Source organism: Ptychodera flava, chromosome 17, assembly GCF_041260155.1.
Source record: "Ptychodera flava strain L36383 chromosome 17, AS_Pfla_20210202, whole genome shotgun sequence".
Taxonomy (NCBI): domain Eukaryota; kingdom Metazoa; phylum Hemichordata; class Enteropneusta; family Ptychoderidae; genus Ptychodera; species Ptychodera flava.
In genome coordinates, this window is record NC_091944.1 from 12,779,440 (window position 1) to 12,800,995 (window position 21,556).

Consider the following 21,556-nt stretch of genomic DNA (forward strand, 5'->3'; position numbering starts at 1 on the left):
TTGGGATGAAGAGGTTAAAGGTTTTATTCATTTGATTGGATGTTAGCTTATAGTTTCAAGGAAGCCATCAGATACAGGGTGATCTCTGAGACTATCCCATAATACAATGGGCCTACCTCAGAATAAATAGTACATGCAGTGCTCCATGGAAACAGTGTGTGTGTGTGTGTGTGTGTGTGTGTGTGTGTGTTGTGTGTGTATACATATAATATATATATATATATATATATATATATATATATATATATATATATATATATATATGCATTTGTGTGTGTGTGTGTGTGTCCAAGAAGTCGTGTATAATGGCATTAAAAATAAAATCAGTGAGTACAAATGCGTGTGCAAATACACATATTTCTATTCGCTTTTGTGTGCGTGGTTTTGTTTGCGCTATACTGCAATTAAATTCTGGGTTTTCCCATTCTGTGAGGTCTTCCCTGGATTTTGTTTTCCTGATAGTTTGGTTACATGCTGATACTATTTTTGTACAGAACTACATGTATATGTATGTCAGGTCACAGAGAACTAACTACATGTTCCATAAAATGTAAATAGCTGACAGAGGATTTATTTCCTGAAATATGATTTCAAAAGAAGGGGATGAATCGAATCTTTCCATCTTCCCAAGTGATGTTTTTGATGTACACCTCTCCTACCCCATACATCAGCAACAGACTAGCACACTAACATGGCACTTTCACACCATGCTTTCTGTAGTATAATGCTGATGTGGTCGTTCAAAGCTGCTGTTACAGTCTTGATTGCTTGATGTTCATGGCAACACAAACTGCATACTGAATGTCAAATATGGCAGCCATACAAAATATGAACTTCTTTCTCATCACTTCCTAAACGTGTTGCCATTTGTTAGTGTTTGATAATACTTTGCCATTAAAATCGGCACAAGATAGGATATTTTTATAGTTCTTTAAAAAGATAAAATAAGCAATGTGCTATGGACTGAATTTCAGTTTCTCATCTAAACCTAAAATTCTCTGCAGATGCATATTTGATAATTCAAAGATTACAATACGACAATGTGACAGTTGCTTAAGATATACAGGACCTCTATGACCCAATATTGTTTATGTAGACCTGAGCAGTATACAGTGAGTCTCCTGAGGTCAGGCCCTTTTTGCTATACAATCTGTGTCCATAATGCTTGTGCCCACACTGTCAAGATTATAATCCCTTGGAAAAAATTTGATCCTCACATTTGTTTGTAAAATTTCTGTATCAAGGCCTTGGTTTTTATGGACTTAACTGTTGACTGTAGCTTTGAACAGAACTGAAATTGATTTTCCTATTAAAATTTTTGATTATTTCAGTCTTTCTATTTGTCCACAGGAAAAATCAGCAAAGCGCTAATGATTTCATTTATTTTTTTTTATTTTTGTATCCAATTTTTGCTTTTAAACTCACTTTATTACATTTGGCACACACTGTTGTTCGTAGCAATAAATGCCACCGTGAGACTTTATCTTTTGGCATTGCAACATGATTTATTATAACCACTGTATTCAAGTCGTGACAGTTCACTGGCAGACAGACAGACAGATAGGAATGCTATGAGAGGTTCAATAAAAAAATATGAAAATTGCAGACGGGCAGAACAAAGTTTACTGACCTTCATAGCAGACCTTCTGAACCTAAGTGCAGCTGAAAATGCACACTGAATATCAAAAATGGAAATCTGCATGTTTATATTGTTGTAAAATACGATAATTTCATGAGTTACTGTTGTTTCTTATCAGTTTCTTATCCAACACTGCAACGACATTGTCAGTTAAAAATTGTCCTAATACCATAGGTTGATATTACGACAGCACATAACGTCTCATGAAGGACTACTTTAATAGTTCCAATATAGTCACTGTATTACTTCTATTCTGAATTTCAGAAATAAAAAAAAAGGATAGCGTCAATGACACTGTAGCTCCCATCCTGGACTATTTAGTGTTTGTTCTCTGGTCAGATATTTGAACATGTGTGAAAGGGATAAAGTGCATGAAGTGAAAATACTTAAATGTAATGTACTGGAGACAGTGAAATATGTTTAATGTATTTATTCAGAATATAAAATGGAAAAAATACAGAATTAGAAATATCGTATACTGTGATACAACCATTAACTAAACAAGTCATTGACAATGACAGTCCCCACTTGTAATAGGAGTATTAGTCTTGATGGGGCAGGGAAATGTAGTCATTAAGAAGTATCACTGGAGTGTATATGTTGAGATCTATGGGCAAATAGGTCTATGTCGTTGTTCCCAATTTGAAACACATGAGGCATGTCTAAGTTATGGTTCTAAATCGGGAAAAAAGATCAGACCTCTAGCAGTATTGGCCAGCCAAGAAATACATATGCGCATAATAAATGAGGTACAAGATGTGACATCTTAAGGTCTAATATCCTATCAAAATTGGAGGTATAGAACTTGTGGTTACTGAGATATGCATATATATGTATAATCAAGGTCAAAGGTCATTGAGGTCATGACATTTGAAAAAAAAAATTATATTGCTAATTAATCCCTATATGCCAAAAAATCAGACCTCTAGCTCTATTCACTTGCCCAGAATTAGATGTGTGCAAAATTAATGAGGTAAAGCATGTGTTGTCATAAGGTCTCCCATCCTACTAAATACAAAGGACATAGCACTTGTAGTTACTTATTTATTGACATAAACATATATTTTAGGTAAAAGATCATCAAGGTCACATGACATTTGGTCAAAAATTTCTCTCCTATAGTTATCCCTATATACCAAAAATCAGACATCCAGCTCTATTGGCTTGCTCAGAATGAGATATGTGCATAATTAATGAGCTACAATATGTGGCATCATAAGGTGTCCAATCATACCAGATATGAAGGGTGTAGCACTTGTGGTTACTGAGTTATGGACAAATATGTATATTTGAGGTCAAAGGTCACCGAGGTCACATTACATTTGTCAAAAAAAATTCTCTCCTATAGTTATCCCTATATATCAAACATAGGGCCAAAGTCCCTGAAGCTACCATAGACATGGATACAAAATTAAGTATTTCCTGACAGTATGAAATTATCTCACTAAGGTCATCCTAGGGACCTGTTAATCAAATATTAAAGCTGTCTGACCAGCGATTTTGAAAAAACAAGCGACCCAATAGTGGACAGAGCTCTGCTGTGTTATGTAGAGAGCAACTTTTTGTGACATATGTATTGATGAAGATGGTTGAGATCTTTGATAGCTCATTTCAGGATGGCCTGACCTAAAATGGCAACATTAGCTGCAAAAATACAAAATTGATGATTTCATCATAATTATGTATAAAAATGTATACAAAATATCAAAGCTATCACATGAGTAACTTTTGAGAAACAAATATTTTGACCAAAAATGGCAAAAATTGACCCAAAAATACAAAAATTGAAGATTTCATCAAATTTCACTATATCACACTAGGAGAACCCCCAGGAACCTGTATACCAAATATCAAAGGCATCAGACAAGTAGTTTTTGAGAAACACATTTTTTGACCAAAAATGTCAAAATTGCACCAAAAATACAAAATTGCAGATTTCATCATATATTCTATATATCATATTTAGTTTATCTGTAGGAACCTGTATACCAAATATCAAAACTGTCAGACGAGCGGTTTTGATGAAATAAATTTTTGACCAAAAATGACAAAAAAATTCCTTAAAAATACAGATTTGCATATTTCATCACAATTTGAACAAATCCAATTTGGGTTATCCCTAGCGACCTGTATATTAAATATCAAAGCTGTCAGACGAGCGGTTTTGATGAAATAAATTTTTGACCAAAAATGACAAAAAAATTCCTTAAAAATACAGATTTGCATATTTCATCACAATTTGAACAAATCCAATTTGGGTTATCCCTACGGACCTGTATACGAAATATCAAAGCTGTCTGACCAGCGGTTATGAAGAAGAAGATTTTTTACCAAAAACGCCTTTTTTGGCACTAATTTGTATATTTTCAACAATATCAAAAAATCAAAAAAAGCACAATTATTTCAGGTCAGCCCAAAGTACTTACATGCTAATTTTTCATGTAATCTGCTCAGTGGTTATTGAGATTTTCAATTTTGACTGTTTGTACATTTTTTCACTTAATTTGCATATTTTTGGCAATGACAACTTCATTTGAACAAAATCTCATCTACAGCCCATCATCCATGTACACACCAAATATCAAGATGAAATGTGCAGCGGTTTTGGAGTTTTGATGTTGACGGACAGACATACAGACATACAAGACATACAGACATACAGACATTTCCCTAGCCTATAAGAATAGCTTCCATTGCCATATATACATATGGCTATGGGAGCTAAAAAGGAAATTGTTATATCAGCATCAGTCATGAACGGGAGTCAAGGTACAGACAGGGTTAATCAAACTTTCTCTCGGACATGACGGGTCAGTGACCTGTCATGAAAAGGGAAGAAATATTCATCTCGTGGGAAATTCATAGGTGGATGTAATTTGCTGTCAACTATCAAGTTATTTCACAGACTGAGTATAGCAACATGAAGCATATGCTGTTGTTATCATGAAGATTGTTCGATATTACATCACACTTACAATAAATAAAATGAAAGACTAGTATAAAATTAACACTTTTTCATCTGACGTGAAAATAAAATGGAATTAAACAGTCCGACTTATGCCAGTATGTCAGGTAATTAACGTGCAAAGTAACAGTAAAGTAGTGCGTCATACCAAAATTACAAATTAAATAATTTGTACCACTTGCTTATAACTGTAGAAATGCATATATTTGATGCTTACATCAGACAAAAATTATGTGCTGTACGGTTTTGCTACTGTGATCTCAGTTTTCTAATATAATGTAATGCAGGTGCAATAGCCACAATGAAACCAGGCCTGCGTTGAACACGTGCCCTTTTAATTTCAGAAACTGAAATTTGAGTCAAATGCCAATAATTTCATCATTGATGTATCATAATACTTTGGGATATCAGAAGCAAACAGATCAGTGTTGGTTCGTGGTTTAAAATTACTATCATCTGCAAAGTCTGATTAAAATATACATTCAGAAAATTATCAAAACAGATTCTAATGACTTTTTATAGGGTTCACAACAAGTCAGTCCATAGTTTGTTCACAGTTGTCATACATCTTTCTGTTCATGAGAAAAGTTTTGAAATGGGTCATTGTAACACTGTAATTTCCATGAGGAAAACCGCAGTGTGGAAAATGACTGTGTGGGTTGACTTGACAGACTGTGATTGATTGCTGTGCAAACCATGTAGCAATTCCCTATTTCAAATATTTTGAAAGAAACTTTCGATTAAACTTCCCCAGACACGAGCTGACCTTATTATAGCAAACGGTTTTCACGGGGGAATTACCTTTTCATCAGATTTGGGGTAAAGTACTTTTTGAATCGTTTCTCATGATGTCATTGACCTAATATTTCACAAAAAGAAAGAAAGATAAAGCTTTCAATATCTTCAAAATCAACATTAGAGCCAATTACCTGTGGCACAGGTTTTGCTTAAGCAAAATAATAACTTCTGAAATTACGGGCTTTGTCTGTGATTATCCAACATTATCTTAGGGGGTATGTTTGTGTTTATTCAGCATTATCTTAGGGGGTATGTTTGTGAATATTCAACATTATCTTAGGGGGTATGTATCTGTGTCTTCAATCAGCATTAAAGGCACCCCAGCTAAGCACAGATTTCTACCATAAAGATATGGCCAAGAGTCCTTCTGGGTGCCATTGTTCCCTTTCTGATCTCTGATTGACTCAATAATATTGTCCATCATTTTAGTATACCCATTTAAGAGAAAAAGACTGAACGATGAAATTGCAGGTATCTGTAAGAAAACTGCTGTTCAACCCAACCTTAAAATCAGCATCAATTTATGTTCACAAGAAACTTGTCTTTAAAAATGCAGGACTGATATTATTGATGGGAGGGAGGCCATCTAAATACAAAAACTAGACTCAGTGTTTCCCCTTTATAAATCATATCTTCTGTGACAGTTTTAATCTTTAAAGTTTAAATGAGATGGAGACTGGTAATGTCAGACTCATTGAGAGTTGGGAGATCAAGGGTGAAGAAAATGGCGGCCGAGGCTCATGAGTTGGCAGTTTTTTTCATGACTGCAAGGGCTGGTTCATTTTTGTTTCTACCGGCCTAAAAGGCTAGTGAATTACTAAAGGTGGTAAACAAAAATTTTGATTGGGCTGGTAGGGAAACTGAGGCCAGGGCAAGGAATGTTTCATTGTCCAGAGGGCTACCGGTAGTGGACACTGAAGCAAGAACAAGGCCTGATGGCCAGTGAAAACTGAGGTCTGGACAAGGAATGTTTTCTTGGCCTGAGGGTCAGAGGAAACTGAGGGCAAGGGAAGGGATGTTTCTTCACAGGGGCCGATCAGTACCAAGGGCTAGTGGATCTGAAAATGTTCAGTCCCTGGAGCTATTACAAAAAGTATACAGTAAAGGTCACTCTCTGGCTCAATAGAGGTGAAATCAGGGCTGCTACAATGGCACACAGTCCATGTAGCCGACAATGAGATGCAAATGATATGCGGTCAAGGTCTCCTCAACTAACTTTCAGCTGGTTCTTCACTTTCTACTATTTTATAGTATTTTTTACAAAGGCACAGACTTATTCTACCTGCAACTTAAAACTGATAGTGATTTTGTAGCTCATTCTTTACTATTTTTCATAGTTTTCGGTAGCCGGTAACAGACACTTCGTGTTCGTGTCGGCTACATGGACGATCAGCTGCTACAATCTGCAAACTGCACTGGATGACTGTTCTAACGGTAACTGTGTTGACAATCAGCTGTGTAAAGAATGTAAAGATGAGCAGACAAGACAAATTCTGATGAGAACAGCTGCTGCATGTTTGTATGAGAGTTGGCATTCATCTTGATTTTTCTAAATGCTTCATTCATACCTCTAACTTCAATAGCAGGGATTAATGCCATGCTTTGCCATTTAAAAGTAAATGGACTTGGTAATATTTCAACAAAAATCTTTCAAAACAACTGCAACATTTTCCCACAAATTGAACTTTCCTATGCTGTTAAATGGGAACATTGTATCTTATATTGATCAATTGTGTCAGTTCAATAACCTACTGACGTTATTGAGTGCTGTACTCTGGTAATGTATTTACAAAAATGTCAGAAAACTGAATCAGTCCATTCATCAATGTCATGTTATTAAAACACGAACCACCATAAATGTAGGAAATGGGTCAAGGTTTGTTCCCGATATGATTTTTGTTGACATTTCAAGGGTTGTGTGAGTGTTGTAGGTCAGGTTTTATTTTCACATTGATAGAGCTTGTCACTGTCGATAAACGGAATTGCACAAGTGGGTGTATGTTTACAGAAGCATGGATCAATTGAGTGCCAGCGCATGCCTGCTTTTTGTTGGTCACATGCTCTTCAAAATGAAGTGGTTTCATAGATAGATGCCTTCATCAACACAGAATCTTTACTTCTTTCAATTTCATTTCAAGTAGTATGCGGGTCCTGCTCACAGGTGACATCTAAGGTCAATAGGATAATCATTCTCAGTATTTATGATGCTTGTTCTGAACAGCTGATTGTGGCATGCCCTTGACATTGATGTGCGGCTGCTTCAAATACTTGACATACCAAGTGCAACACAAACTGTACACTCAATAAAAATCAATTTGTGTTCGGCTTTATATACATAACTGGTTGTTATGTACTGTAGTGCAATTTACAAAATAAATCTTCATCTTATTGGTTACCAGTGGCTTGATGGGGAAATGACGTTTGTTTAAAGGACTGTATCGTACTGTAGTATGTAGTACAACTGATAATAATTAAAGGGACATAAGCCATAACTTGTGGCAAGTTTTCAGTATTCTGCTTCTGTATATCAACTACTGAGTCTGACCCTAATTCGTTTGTCATGCTGAAATTTCGAGTATTCTTTTTGTCAACACAGCTTGTATGTGTGTAGTGATCATTGGTTATTGTTTACAAATGAATTCTACTCCGGACTTGAATACAATTTTCAACAATAACAGTGGAGATTATACTCATATAGGTTGTGTTGATATGCTAAATACTTAGGGTTTCAATGCATAAAGTGCAGGGAAACCACAAAACAAAAGTTCTGAAAAAATAGCCAAAAGATACAGCTTATGGAGCTTTAAAGAGGCTTGACATACCGGTATCCTAAGAGGTGTTTTGCTGGTGGACAATTCAGTCTGATTATTGTTTTAGAATCTATGTGATTATGGTCTTAATTTGGTACAACCCCTGAACAGATCATAAATATGATACTAACAATATGACACAGCCAAAGTCTCGATTTTTGTATAAAATGTGTCCTGAATTTTTCTGATCAAACTTCGATTGACCTTTTGATCATTTGTTTTTATCTTACACAGCCATTTTTGCCTTTCACACAGCAACAGCCGCAACACCACCTGTCTACGTCAGATGACAAGTGAAGCAGACTATACATAGTTCCACCTTATTATGAAAACCACTCAACTGAAGATTTCAAATATTAATGCATGTGCAATATATCAAGTTACTTGGAGCAGACTGTTGCAATAAATGGCATACATGTGTACTCAACTTGAGAGTTCCTTGGTATGATTAAACATGCTTCCTAACACTTAGCATTAAATAACGCAGAAACTTTTCACAGAAAGAAATGTCTCTGAAACAACAGTATTTCATTTTATGCTCTATTAGTTTTCTTAATTTGAATGACAGTCTGACATGACATCTCACTTGTAAAGGGTTTTGTCTTTGATAGGTGCAGCGCCCTCTACAGTCTAAAAACTAATTTTCTAACTTGGGTTGTTGTGAAGAGATATTGAGGTACCATCGAGAGTTTGTTGGACTCTTTGTAATTGTTTGATCAAATTACCATGAAACTTAATATTGGTAGAAATTAACCTAAACTGATGAATTTGTTGCTTGTTATAACAATTTCTACTGTACGGTCACAAAATAATAATTTTTGCATATTATTTTGATAATTTTCATTTTTGAAAAATCACTCATTCATTAAAATAACTGTTTGGTCATCAGTTATAAAGTCCGACAGTCTTAACTATATACTGTATGTAAAATATCTCAGTGACATGATCTCTGTAATCTACCAAAAATTGCAGCTTTTGAAGTGGATTGCCCGCCAGCCTTGCTTCAGTAGACATACAGTTGAGACAACTCTGTATATTTCAGCTTGCAGTACGATGTCCGTAGCTTTTGACATGAGATAAAGTCACAATGATTTAAAGACAGTGACTTAATCTTGTTCGTGTTATGAATGGCTGATCTCTCCATTCTTGTTTTCTTCAACAAGTACATATCACATGTGACTTACCTCGGCAATCTTCCAGGCAATCCTGCACTAGGGTCCGGTATTCCACCCCTTGGAAAGCCAGACCTCATTGGATCCATCAGCATTCCTCCTCCCGCATGGAAAGGATCCAAATCACCTCTTCCGATGTCCAATGGATTACTCGGTTCACCCCTGCAAATATAAGAAATTCTGAACGAGTGAAACTTGTAAGAAAACTCGATGATGTACTTATGTAGGTAAGTTTTTTGAAATGCAAAAAAAACCTTCAAAATTGACATGAATCATTTGTGTTTAGCCTGTTCACCCCAAAATCTGATTAAAATCCGATGTAGCGGCAGGTCGGTCTTTTATGCTTTTATATTGCTTTTTTTTTCTGCGGTCCTCAAGACTGTAATACAAATGTGTAAAAGATAATTGAATATTGAGTTGTTCTTATGCTACTTTGAAACCATCTGGGGAAGTTATCCCAAAAGTGAAACAATGCTCTAAATTGAAAGATTCAAGGACAAGTATCAGGGTTAATACTGAGTTGCTCAAAGCTGTTGATGACTGTGTGTACATCCTACATCCATTAGACAAGAGGACAGATTTACAAATCTACGGAAAATTAGTTTGAGGTCCTGTACCTCAATTCACTGGAGTTCTCAATCATTGTACTAGCATAAAGTAACTGATCTTACAGTGTGACCAAACAAATCACACTTTTTCATCATCTTTGACATGCATGTTCTCCTTGCCTGTTTTTGAAACCTGGGAGATCCTTATCAGTTTTATCAGTCATGTGACATCAGTTTACCAATTAGAAATGACACATCCATGATTTGGCTGATTGTAAGATTTCAAGGAATAGACAACACAATTCAAGACATGTGCCTTTATTGACACAAAGGAAATAGCTGATGTGACTCTTGAAGTGTTAAAGTCCGGTGATATTTTACAGAATTTAAATTTACAAAAGGTTTCAAAAGAAGACTCACCATTCAGGTTGCCTTGAAGCATATGGTCGTCTTGGAGGGCCTACCCTGAGTGGATCATCATCTTCATCACGTCTTGACCTTCTTTCTTGCTGAGTGTTGCTAGGTAACCTCTCATCTCTTAAGGATGATGCCTCTCCTTTCGTCTTCTTTTCATCGTTTTTGAGATCATCAATAATTTCTTTTTTAAAGTTATCATGTAGTTCTTCTAAGTTTTGGTATGCACTGTGAATAACAAGAAAGAGCAGTGTTATTTACATCAACATATTTTTAATTAAAGATGAATAAAAAAAAATTATTATGTAGCAAAGGTTAAGGTGGTCAGCAGGAGCAAAGAAAAGTAGCCATGCACTGGGAGTACTTACATTAGTAATGAGTAACCTAAGGAGTCATTATGGTTCCGTACAGAGTACATTGCTAGAGGCCCCTAGGCCACCCTCTGTCTTTGCATCCCAGCAGAGTTTGCGTTAACAAATCTTCAGCACTCATGCTAGCAATGCAGTAAGCACACATTATTATCTCTTGAAAATTAAAGGACATTTAACTAAAGAGCAGATGAATCTTGGTGTGAGTAAATCAAGTGCAAGAGTATCTGTCACTTAGCAGTGTTTTACTGTATCCATGACAAGGGAAAATTTTTTGATCAAAATTACTGCATGGAACATTCTAAAAATGTGATGGCATTTGCAGAACTAGTATATGGTTTTAAACGAATTCATTAATTTCTGGAGGGTACACTATGGACTGAAATGAGCAATACCGGTAATGTGAGATTAATTGCATGGTCAAAAGAAAGTCTTTATAATGTTAGAATCACTCTACACTTACAAGTCATCGACATACACTAACCATCAAGCTGATGACATGGCTACTGTGAGTTAAAATACTCTGCAAATAGGTGCCCAGGATACAGTGTACTTCCCTCCTTAAGACTGAGGCAGGAAGACTTTATGAAAAACTGTGAACCATTGGCTTGTATTTCCCTACCTTTCAAAATTTCCAAGCTGTTGTGTATTGGTATACCTGTCAACTTCAACATTCAGTGTGGCAACTGTTTCATCGCTCATCCTCTGTGGATTAAAGTGACATATTTGCATTCAAATATTATTCAAAAAAACCATCAGCAAGTTTCTACCTATCTCCACCATGATAAACCACACATTTATGGTACATTGTTGGATTCAAGTACAATTTGATAATACATGCTGTTTTATCTGTGAAGTGCTCCAGGCCAACAGATTTCTATTCACAAATTTAACCAATATCGTCTCTGACCATATACAATAAATTTGGGTCCTATTATTCCAGTTTATTACATTCTAGGGGCAATAAATTTGGGTCCTATTATTCCAGTTTACATTTGACTAGATTTACATCTAATTCTACGGACATACGTATAAATGAATTAATAAACTAAAAATCTGACTTCAAAGGGCTATAATTATACCTAGGAAAAAACCACATCGTGCATGTCCATGTCACATTGGTGAAGGTAGATTGCTAGACCAAGGCGAATACTGTGCGTAATGAAAATAACCTAAAGATGCTGCATCATCCTGTTTTTTGTCCTTTTAACCAGCAAGTTGTTGATATTTTAACTATTTTTGTGAAAATTAATATATCAAAAGTTACTGACATAATTCAAAACTCCATGGGTCTAAACATAGCAGATGGGATATCTATGAAGCTTTGTCTGTTGCACTGCGATAAACTTTGGTACAGGGATAGTACAACACGAAACACAACCAAACATGGCCATACGGTCTAAGAATGCTCATGTTCAGTGATGGGAAGGTCGACTTGAAATTTATTATTGATACACTATAACCCAGTCACTGGGAACACACCTGGTGGTTGGTGTATGTTGATGCATATGACCCAGTCAATGCAATGTGCACTCACCTGGTGGAAGGCGCATGTTGATGCAGTATCTTATAATGTACAGTGCAAAGGGCATCAAAAAAATTTGCTCAAGACCTGCCTCACCACTACATTATAAAGAGGTTATCCTGGTAAATACTACAGAGCTGAACCTTAACCCTTTTCCTGCCAGACAGTAATAACTGTATCACTTCCCCATCAGCCAAGTCAGTAAAAAGCGGATTGAGCCAAAAAATGACGCATTTTCACCCACTTGGCTTGGTATGTTATAGCATCTTTTGTCCACAAAAAATCAACTTTACAGTATTATGTTTTCAACAGCCTTCAAATGTTCAGTATTATGTTTATACATCATATGGAATACGTTGTGTTTCATTAATTTTAACCATCTTGACCTGGTGGTGGAATATAGACTTGGCAGGAAAAGGGTTGATGGTCACATGAAATGTTTAGCCGAGGCATTATGCAACTAAGCGTTGACTAACCATAACGTGGACCAGTAGTGTTTCCTCCAGAGGTATGGCTTTGAATAGATATGTCTCATCACCATCATTTGGTTGATATCTCAGAGTGTAGCAGTCTTGAGATGAATTCCATCCACATGGCAACAATTCACTCTTCTTTGGTCTTGTTTCACCTTTTGGTGCCTTCAAATTTGACAATAGGTGAAATTTTCGTAAATGACAGTTGATATATTTTGATATGAAAATGTCAGAATTTTAGCAGGTTTCATTATTCATTAATGAAAATATATAAAACATATTCAAAATGTATGTTGCCATCACTTTCATCTTTCAAAAAGAGCAATAGCTGGTTTTGTCAGGTGAGTCTGGTCACTGGCAATATTCTTAGATAATACAAACCTCCGAAGTTCATTCTTTTACTGCTGTCATGCAGCATGCTTGGCAGGTTATATCTGATTGGTCAATTGTCACTATTCACAGCAACTTAGGGAGTTTTTTTGTACTATTTTAATTATAACAGTAAGATTCAGCCACCCAATTAGATATCAGCTTCCCAGACGCTGCACATCAGCACTTCTTATAGCGTGTCTATTCACGGACAATCCTTACAGTAACAGGTAATGGTTGAATCTCATACCTCAATGCTTTGCTAAGGCTGGGAACACACAACTGTTACATAATTTGGAAATTACAAAATTTTTTCTGCCATTGCAGTATAATGCGCTTTCTTTGTTTAAATAGTCTTCATTCCTTGAGGAAAAGCTATGGTCTGGTCGGGTTCTAGACCCCACTTTACAGTAAGAAATGGCTGGCGTGCATTACTTTAAGAATAGGAGCTTAATTGCTTCCATGGTTTTCCCTGGGATAAATTGTCTACAGTATATTTTCACTATTAATTACTTTTTAGCTATTTGTTGACTAGAGAATAGAACATTTTACATGATGCCACGTGTTTGAAGATCAATTTCATGACAGATTTTGTCATAATAGGGATCAGCATTTTGCATGCCTGGAGAAGTTTACACAATTTCGTTTTTCAAACCAGTTAACTGAGAACCTTTGCAGTATCAAAATTTTCCAACCCCCCCCCCCCCCCCCCACCTAAGTACCACAGGCACCACCTTAGGGCCCGGATAATTAAAACACGCTCACGGTACTTCTGTGTTTGGGGGTGGGGGGGTGGCTGTATTTCGATTACCGTGCGCAAAATCACACTACAAGTTTTCCTATCGCAACATCTCATTAAACGTTTTTCTGTATCGCAAAATATCGTGTGTGCCAGGCCAGGGTGCCAGGCCAGTACAGTGGCCGGCACTACACCAGCATCTATTTGACATACATGTGAATTAGTGCGTGAGTAAAATAACACAACAATCATTTTGGATACACTGTTTCATTACATTCTATTGGTTGCGTCATTGTTGAGTTGGCGCTGAACAGAGAGGAAGGGGTATGTTGGGGTGGGGGGGGCAGTCAGTAGCATATGCGTGATTCATAGTGACGTAATCACTGATTGTTGGATGCAGATACAGAATGAGACTTGGTTGGATTTTGCACTTCCAAACTTTCGTTAAGAGGAAGGGGGAGGGGGGAGGTTGAGGACAAATGCACTTAGTCTTGTTTACCTTGCATATGTTTTAATTATCCACGGCACATTAGTTGATAGCGCTTTCTCTACTACACTAGAAGCACTATCAACTACGGTAGTGCCTGTCCGAAGTAGTATATATGTACATAGTGAATGTACCTATCACAGATATTGCTGTAATTTGTCTGCTGTGCACTTCAATACATGTATATAAAAGCACAGGGAACTCACGCTCCTTGTGTGTTTGTGTGTTTATGTGTGTTTGTTTATTTGTTTCATATGATTATTTCCTATACAATAAAGAACAAATAAAGAGTTGTATTTGTATTCATGTTTGTCAATAAAGAACGGTGTTTGTAAGTATGTTTATTTTTGTTTGTTTGTTTCTTTCAACTATAGTCAATAAATGATACTCCAAAAAGTTCCTAATATAATCCCATATATGAATTAAGGCATGCGCTGCCTTTGCCATGAGGAGTAAGCACTCATGTGTGTCCACCACTCTCTCTGATTACTCAACCTTCTTCAAGTTCTTGAGAAAGGGTGAGTATTTTAAGAGTTCCCTGTGATAAAAGCACCCAAGCAATCACTAGGCAACTTAGACAAGATCACTACCTTGGTTGGAAATGCAGAGTTTGTCTATCGTCTCATTTTTGCTTGCAGCTTTGCTTTAAGCTGCATAGCCTTGAATGATGGTACGGTTAGCTAGTTAAGGCAGCTCTCCCTTCATGGCTATATTGTTATTGTCAACTTTGAAAGTTTGAAGATAGGGTCTCATAAGGCATTATCAGTCATAGCAAGAGTGTAAAAAAAATTAATAAATTAATCATTATGAATACTGTCCATAAACATTATAATTCTGTCATTATTGTATACTTTCAAAAGAACCTTACTGCACTCGAATCCTGGATGACAATTAGTTTTCATGCAAAATTCACGCAGTTGTACTACAGACCCTGTTATAATATATTTATGATTACGAATATTCTTAATAAAAAAATAATGTTCTGTCATTTACATGTTACAAAAGTACCCTACAGCACTCGAATCCTGAATGATGATCAGTATTTACGCCAAACTCACGCAGTTGTAGCACAGACCCTCAGAAATATGGTCAATGTAGTAGCAGCAGTTGCATTGCACGGTAACTTGATGCGCGCGGTCACTGTACTGCCTCGGCAGACTGTCTGAACAGTAAATAATAAGAAGGGGGCCGACTCTGACCGTCCAAGCAGTGCACAAGCCTGCAAATAACTCATGATTTCTTCCTTGCTGCTTGTTGATTTCCAAAATTTCTGCTTGGGCAACTGGCCTGGTTTTAGACCCTTGGCCGTACGACATGTAAAAGCCTGGGCCATCGAGAAATGATGCATCATTGAGAGTTCAGGCCATTTTCAAAGCATTCCCACTCTGCCTGCAACATATCTGATTTGAATAGATTCAAAATTGCTGCGTCTCACTTTCACGACGGCATGTCTCACTTTCACAATGTTTGTGAGGGTAGATTGAACATCAGCATTTATACAGTATGCTGTCATCATTGACAAAACGACCTATAACCTGCACAATTCAGGGGTTATAGGCTGTTTTGTCAATGATGTGAATTTGGCATAAATGCTGATGTAATGTTATTACTTACTGTTTAGAGAGTCTTCCGAGGCAGTACTGCGACCTTTTATCAAATTACAGTGCAATGCTGCTGCTGCAACTATTATTTGAGGGCCTGTGCTACAACTGTGTGAATTTGACATAAATACTTCTCATCATTTAGGATTCGAGTTTTGTAGGGTACTTTTACAAGTTTCGATAATGACAGAAATATTAATTTTTCATCAAGAATATTCATACTCGTAAATTTATTAATAACAGGGTCTGTAGTACAACTGCGCAAATTTGGCATGGAAACTGATCATTATTCAGGATTTGAATGCTGTAGGGCACTTTTGTAACAATACAATAATGACAAATATTTAATTTTATAAACAGTATTCATAATCATAAATGTATTTAGTATTTTACACTCTTGCTATTGCTGATAATGCCTTGTGCCCCTGTGGTTTGACACGACATGGCAATATCACAGAACTCATGGGCAAGGGAATTTGAATTGCAAAGTCCATGATCACTCTCCAGACGGAACTCGTCCTGGGCTCAGAAGCCATGTAAAACCACGTGGCAGGAAAATGTTAATTCGATTTGTGTCACACATGTAAACTCATTACTACAGGGTGTAATCATAGCATGACTGCCGTTTCAGTTCGTGCTGTTAAACAGTACGAACTGAAACGGCAGTCATGCTATGATTACACCCGGAAGTAACATTGTTTTGGTAAGCTGTCTGGTTGATCATGTATGAGAATGGTCGGCATTTACTTACTTCTTCTCCGGAACCAATACATCTGAATCCATTGTGTATCATGCACCAATGCAAGTAACATACGATGGAATCATTTCCACTCGAAATTTGGTTGGAAACACTCGCATACAGCAGCTCAAGGCCAGCCATGTTTAGCGTTTCGGGAAACCTGAAATTTGCATATGTAAATTATCTGGGTCATCATTTTTCTAAAAATTGGTGTACATAATCTGCAAACTATACTTATAAAGTATTGCTATTGTGACTTTTTCTCATACAATATAACAATATTTTATGCCGCGCAATTAAAAATACTTGGTATATTACCTGCTCGAAAACTACACGCAATGGATCGCGGGAATTTGACATTGTCACGTGACTTATCATGGCGTTACACCTCGTCGTTTCCAGAAAACCTTCATAACAATCGTGGAGTGGTTTTGTCGTAGTTGGCGATCCAAAATCGTTTTGAACTATTGCAACTGAACCTGTAAGGATTAATGACCAGTGCTAAGGTATTTGTATTGCACAATCTGCTTTTTTAGTGCAGTTTATTCTTTCGATTGCCTGTGAAGCCAAGTGCACGCGGACAACGTTGCACGATGCATACACATTGTAAACAAATTTTGTGCATCTTGGTGTATCGTGTCACGTCCAAAATAAACATTTAAACTCTGATCAAATTTATCAGCCTTCTTCATCGGCCATATCTCTATATCTGACATAGTGAGAAACACGTTCCAATGATTGATTATTAACGTTTGCATGATCTACACTTCCGTGAGGAATCCCTGGCCCCGTAAAGGGCTTCTCTGGAGCTCGATAACTCCGCCTTCTCTGTATGCCACTCTCAAGTCTCGCCACAACACGTGTTAGTATACATGCCAAGAACGGAGTTCATTTGTCAGTGGCAATCGTAGTTGTGGCCGAAAAAAATGTAACGGAGCGATCGCCAAGCACTGTTAATTCGCAGACTTGGAGCTTATATGTTGTTTATCGTTCAATATATGTCAATGCCACATGTGAATGTGATGGCGCTTATAACTTGCCGCCAGCAAGACGTCAAAGGTCAAACTTCATAAACAAGGTATACAAGTGAGGTGAACGAAAGAAGGTTATGATGGCTGTCATAACACTGTTACAACTTTGATAACAATATCGAGACAAAACAACTCGGTGCTGGCATTCGTAGTGAGATTGTTACATGTGTTACACGTATTCGATAATGAAACTGGTTTCCTTGCTACATACTGGAATTATAATTATCAACCTACAGGCAGGGTCATTTCATCACAGAACTATCTCTGTTCCTCATCCATAATATTTCATCATGCACGTAAACTGTCAATCATCTGCATGTTGCTACACAGTCCATAACAACATGATTGTCTTTTTTTTTGTTTCTGTGTTTCTTTTCCATCCCTTGGCTTCTTTCACTGATCGTCCAGGAAAGGGTGCCCATTGTAGGTGAGGTGAAAAAAGAAAGAGAAAGAGAGAAAGGTGAACATTTAGGCACAGGCTACCAGAAGAATGGAAAACAGTCTATAAGCGAAACACAACCCTAGCATCTAATATGACTGGTGAAGGAATAGATGATGAGTTCAGGTTATTTCATTTAAATAATATTTTGTGTTCTTTGTTTTCTGTACTGAAAATACAGTGTGCGATAATGTAGATTAGTTTGAAAATGTCGTTTAATATTTTGTGTTCTTTATTTTATTCTCTAAAAATACAGTTTGCGATAATGTAGATTAGTTTTAAAAATGTTTTCCACCTACCCTTTTTACAAAAAAATCCTTAAAATTCTTGAATTCCAGCTCGGCGTTTTCCATAATTTCAAGTATGTATTCCTAATTTTTCACCAAAAGTGAAATAAGAATTGGGTGACAAAGTAGGTATAAACATTTAGAAGTCATGCACTCAAAGCATTTTTTTAGGAATTATTGTTTGTCTTTGAAAAGAGGAAGTAATTCCTAAGTGTGTGTACTGTATATCATCTGGGCCTTGTCCTCATCCATATGTAAAGTGGCCACAATGTGAATTTAGATTTTTCCTGCCATTTCCCAACACAATTAAATGAATTAGGAGAAGTAAGTAAAATGGTCCCCTTAATCAATTGAATTCTGAGATCCTGTGTTCAAAATGTATTTCTTCCAAAATAGTATAATTAACCAAAATGTCAAATATACCTGTGTTAGTATTGTAGAATTTTGGTAGCACTTATTTTCACTGTTTTTTCTGCGTTGCTCCTCTCATAATCATATGCATGGAGTGCAAACCTACTTTTAAATTTTTTATGCATACACAATTTACATATTCGCTGTGATACATCATTTTACTATTGTGCATGAATTTTTCTGAAAAAGAGTAAAATTCCTTTATGTTGCACAATATATTATGTTTTGCATAATATTACACTTGATGTGTCATTTAGTATTTCTTTTTTTTTTGTTATTGTCACATTATTTTGTAAGCTGTAAACTAAGGAATACCTTCATTTTCATTTTAACTTTAAAAATTAGTAAATCTTTTTATGTTGCACAATATATTGTGTTTTGCATAATATTATGTTTGGTGTGTCATTTAGTATTTCAGTTTTTTTGTCGTCACATTTTGTAGGCTGTAAACTACGGAGCACCTTCATTTTCATCTTTACTTTAAAAATTAGTACCAGAGCTAAATACTTGGTAACTGATTAATTTTAAAATTGTTTGATTAAATTTATCATATCTATAACCTGACCAAATAGCTGTCTTGAATATCTATTGAAGAGATCAAGACTATGATGTAATAGAATGGCAATGTCAAAGGTCATTACGTTCTCAACACTGCAGGGCCTGAAAATTACGCTTGCCCGATGCCCGGGACAGACTGATTTCTTATACGGACTAGCGCAAAACTAGCCCTACTTGCCCGCGGGCAGAAAGTTCAGAGTCAACTCAGTTGTTTTGCCAAGAGTGCGTTCTTTCGTCTTTTGACGCAAATTAGAAACAATGTCCCCCAAAAGTACCAGACATGGGTCACTCGGACGCACTCAAATCGGGGCTTATTTTTTTCGTCTCAACCGAAAAACTAAAGAAAAATCAGTTACTCTGTTACAGTTTGCGATTTATGGTAAGCAAGTCGATGTGCGTCCACTAGTCACTGGACCCTTGGCAAATGCAGGGCCACGTACTTCTCCACTCATTTTACATGTAAAATGTAACGAGATATAACCAGACAATGATGTTAGAAGCGGAAGCCTAAATCATTTTAAATAGAACAACTAACTTTTCACCAAACAATTTGGACAGTGAAACACTGAAGCAAACTTTATTGACAACCACGGTTACTCTACCCAACTAACCTGCTTGCTATATTATAGTTCACAGTGTGTACGGAGAATGAAATTTCTAGCCACACTGCACGGGACATCAAACGGCACTATGTGGTGTGATGGAAACTCACAACTTTACCTAAAAATATCAGTAACTCCAAAATTTTGATGAAGCACTATATCCCTGTCTTTCAAAGTAGTATTTTGCAGTCAGAAATTTCTCCAGAAGGAGTCTCATGCCACTCTTCGATCGTACGCAGCAAGCTTGTGTAGGTCACCATGCTGAATTCCTTATATGGTCAAGACCCCCTATCTTGATTGTAGCGGACCTTAACAAAAGCCACCTAGCTTGTCAAAGCCGTGGTATGGCAAGTTGCTATTGCTATTATGAAGAGAAAGGAGTTCCTCTCAGATATTTAGCGTTTTCAACCTATTTTCTTTTTGCAATTTCAATGAAAAAGTATCAATCAATTGGGCAATTATAAAAAAGAAGTGAACTTTACAGCACTAGTGAAAAAACCATGTTAAATGTCTGCATTATTAGACTATTGTCTTCAATCACTTGTAATTTTGTAGTCATAAGTGTGATGAAACATCTTACTAGTAAGCCTTATTTATTTCTGTTAAACACATCTTAATGCGGTAAATGGAAAGAATTCCCATAAACGACGAAAGCATATTAAATAATTTTCATTACAGTAATGTACTTTTTTACAATTATAAACTGTAGATACCACCAATTTGTCACAAACCATTCGAGGTCCCACAATCTGGGTAAGAGCAGAAATCTTTTTTTTGAAAATTTTCAGGGCAAGTGAGTTTCTGCTACGGACAAGTAGAAAAATAGAGGCTACTTGTCCGGGGACAAGTGGATAAAAATTAAATTTTTCAGGCCCTGTTGTCACTGTTACATAACATAGTCAAGAGGTCTTAATAGTAGTGTGAAGAGTTCAAAAGACAATATCATAACATTTTGAAAACTTACTGCAAAAATTAAGTCACCTATAAAAATTCACAGATGATGGAAATTTAGCGCGGCAAACATTTGCTCTGTTAGTGACATTTCAGACTAGATTAAACCATTACCTTCATGGAAACTGGATGGCAAACATTGAATTGTCTGCATCCAAACCAACTGTGCCGTATTCACGATGGGGAGTTTTTGAGAGCTGTGATATTCCCAAGGATATTCTTCTTTACAGAGAAAGAGAAAATTGCTATATTGTTTTCAATTTCAAAGTCCTTCCTTTTTGTAGGGAAATCAACTGAAAAGCTAGGTGTCTTTTGACGAACAGTACATGGTTTACCTTCTGAGCACCAAAGTCAATTTTGGTCACCTTTATAAAATACACGCTAGCCAAATTGTTTCGAGTTTTTACCAAAATTTTGATTAAAAAATGTAGCCAACGAAATGTGATGTTCATTTGGTCCAAAATTTTTTAAAAAAATTTCACAAAAGTTCACAAATATTGGCAAAATGTTGCATTTGAATTTTTATGGGAAAAATTACAGCATTCGAAGGTCTAAGGTTCATTTTATACCTTTTGAAAGGAAAGTACTGTCATGGTTTCTGACTGTTTGAAATGGTTAAACTTGTTGAAT

The 21,556-nt window shown here is 36.4% G+C and overlaps 2 protein-coding genes across 3 annotated transcripts in view; one reads left to right on the forward strand and one right to left on the reverse strand.

Annotated features, from left to right (window-relative positions):
• The window catches only part of LOC139115482 (proteasome inhibitor PI31 subunit-like), a 33,048-nt gene extending 16,051 nt beyond the window's left edge, over window positions 1-16,997 (reverse strand). The window contains exons 1-6 of the mRNA XM_070677620.1: window positions 16,966-16,997; window positions 16,660-16,807; window positions 12,716-12,877; window positions 11,337-11,419; window positions 10,353-10,574; window positions 9,397-9,546 (exon numbers count right to left, since the gene is read on the reverse strand). Of these exons, the coding sequence (XP_070533721.1) occupies window positions 9,397-9,546; window positions 10,353-10,574; window positions 11,337-11,419; window positions 12,716-12,877; window positions 16,660-16,788 (746 nt within the window). The 5' untranslated portion in view covers window positions 16,789-16,807; window positions 16,966-16,997. The remainder of the gene's footprint in view (window positions 1-9,396; window positions 9,547-10,352; window positions 10,575-11,336; window positions 11,420-12,715; window positions 12,878-16,659; window positions 16,808-16,965) is intronic.
• LOC139115477 (PHD finger protein 3-like) overlaps window positions 16,998-21,556 on the forward strand; it is a 34,659-nt gene continuing 30,100 nt past the window's right edge. Inside the window, exons 1-2 of one of the 2 annotated variants that reach the window (XM_070677597.1) lie at window positions 16,998-17,153; window positions 18,087-18,243. In XM_070677597.1, the coding sequence (XP_070533698.1) occupies window positions 18,212-18,243 (32 nt within the window). In that variant the 5' untranslated portion in view covers window positions 16,998-17,153; window positions 18,087-18,211. The remainder of the gene's footprint in view (window positions 17,154-18,086; window positions 18,244-21,556) is intronic. The other variant, XM_070677598.1, reaches the window with a different exon arrangement.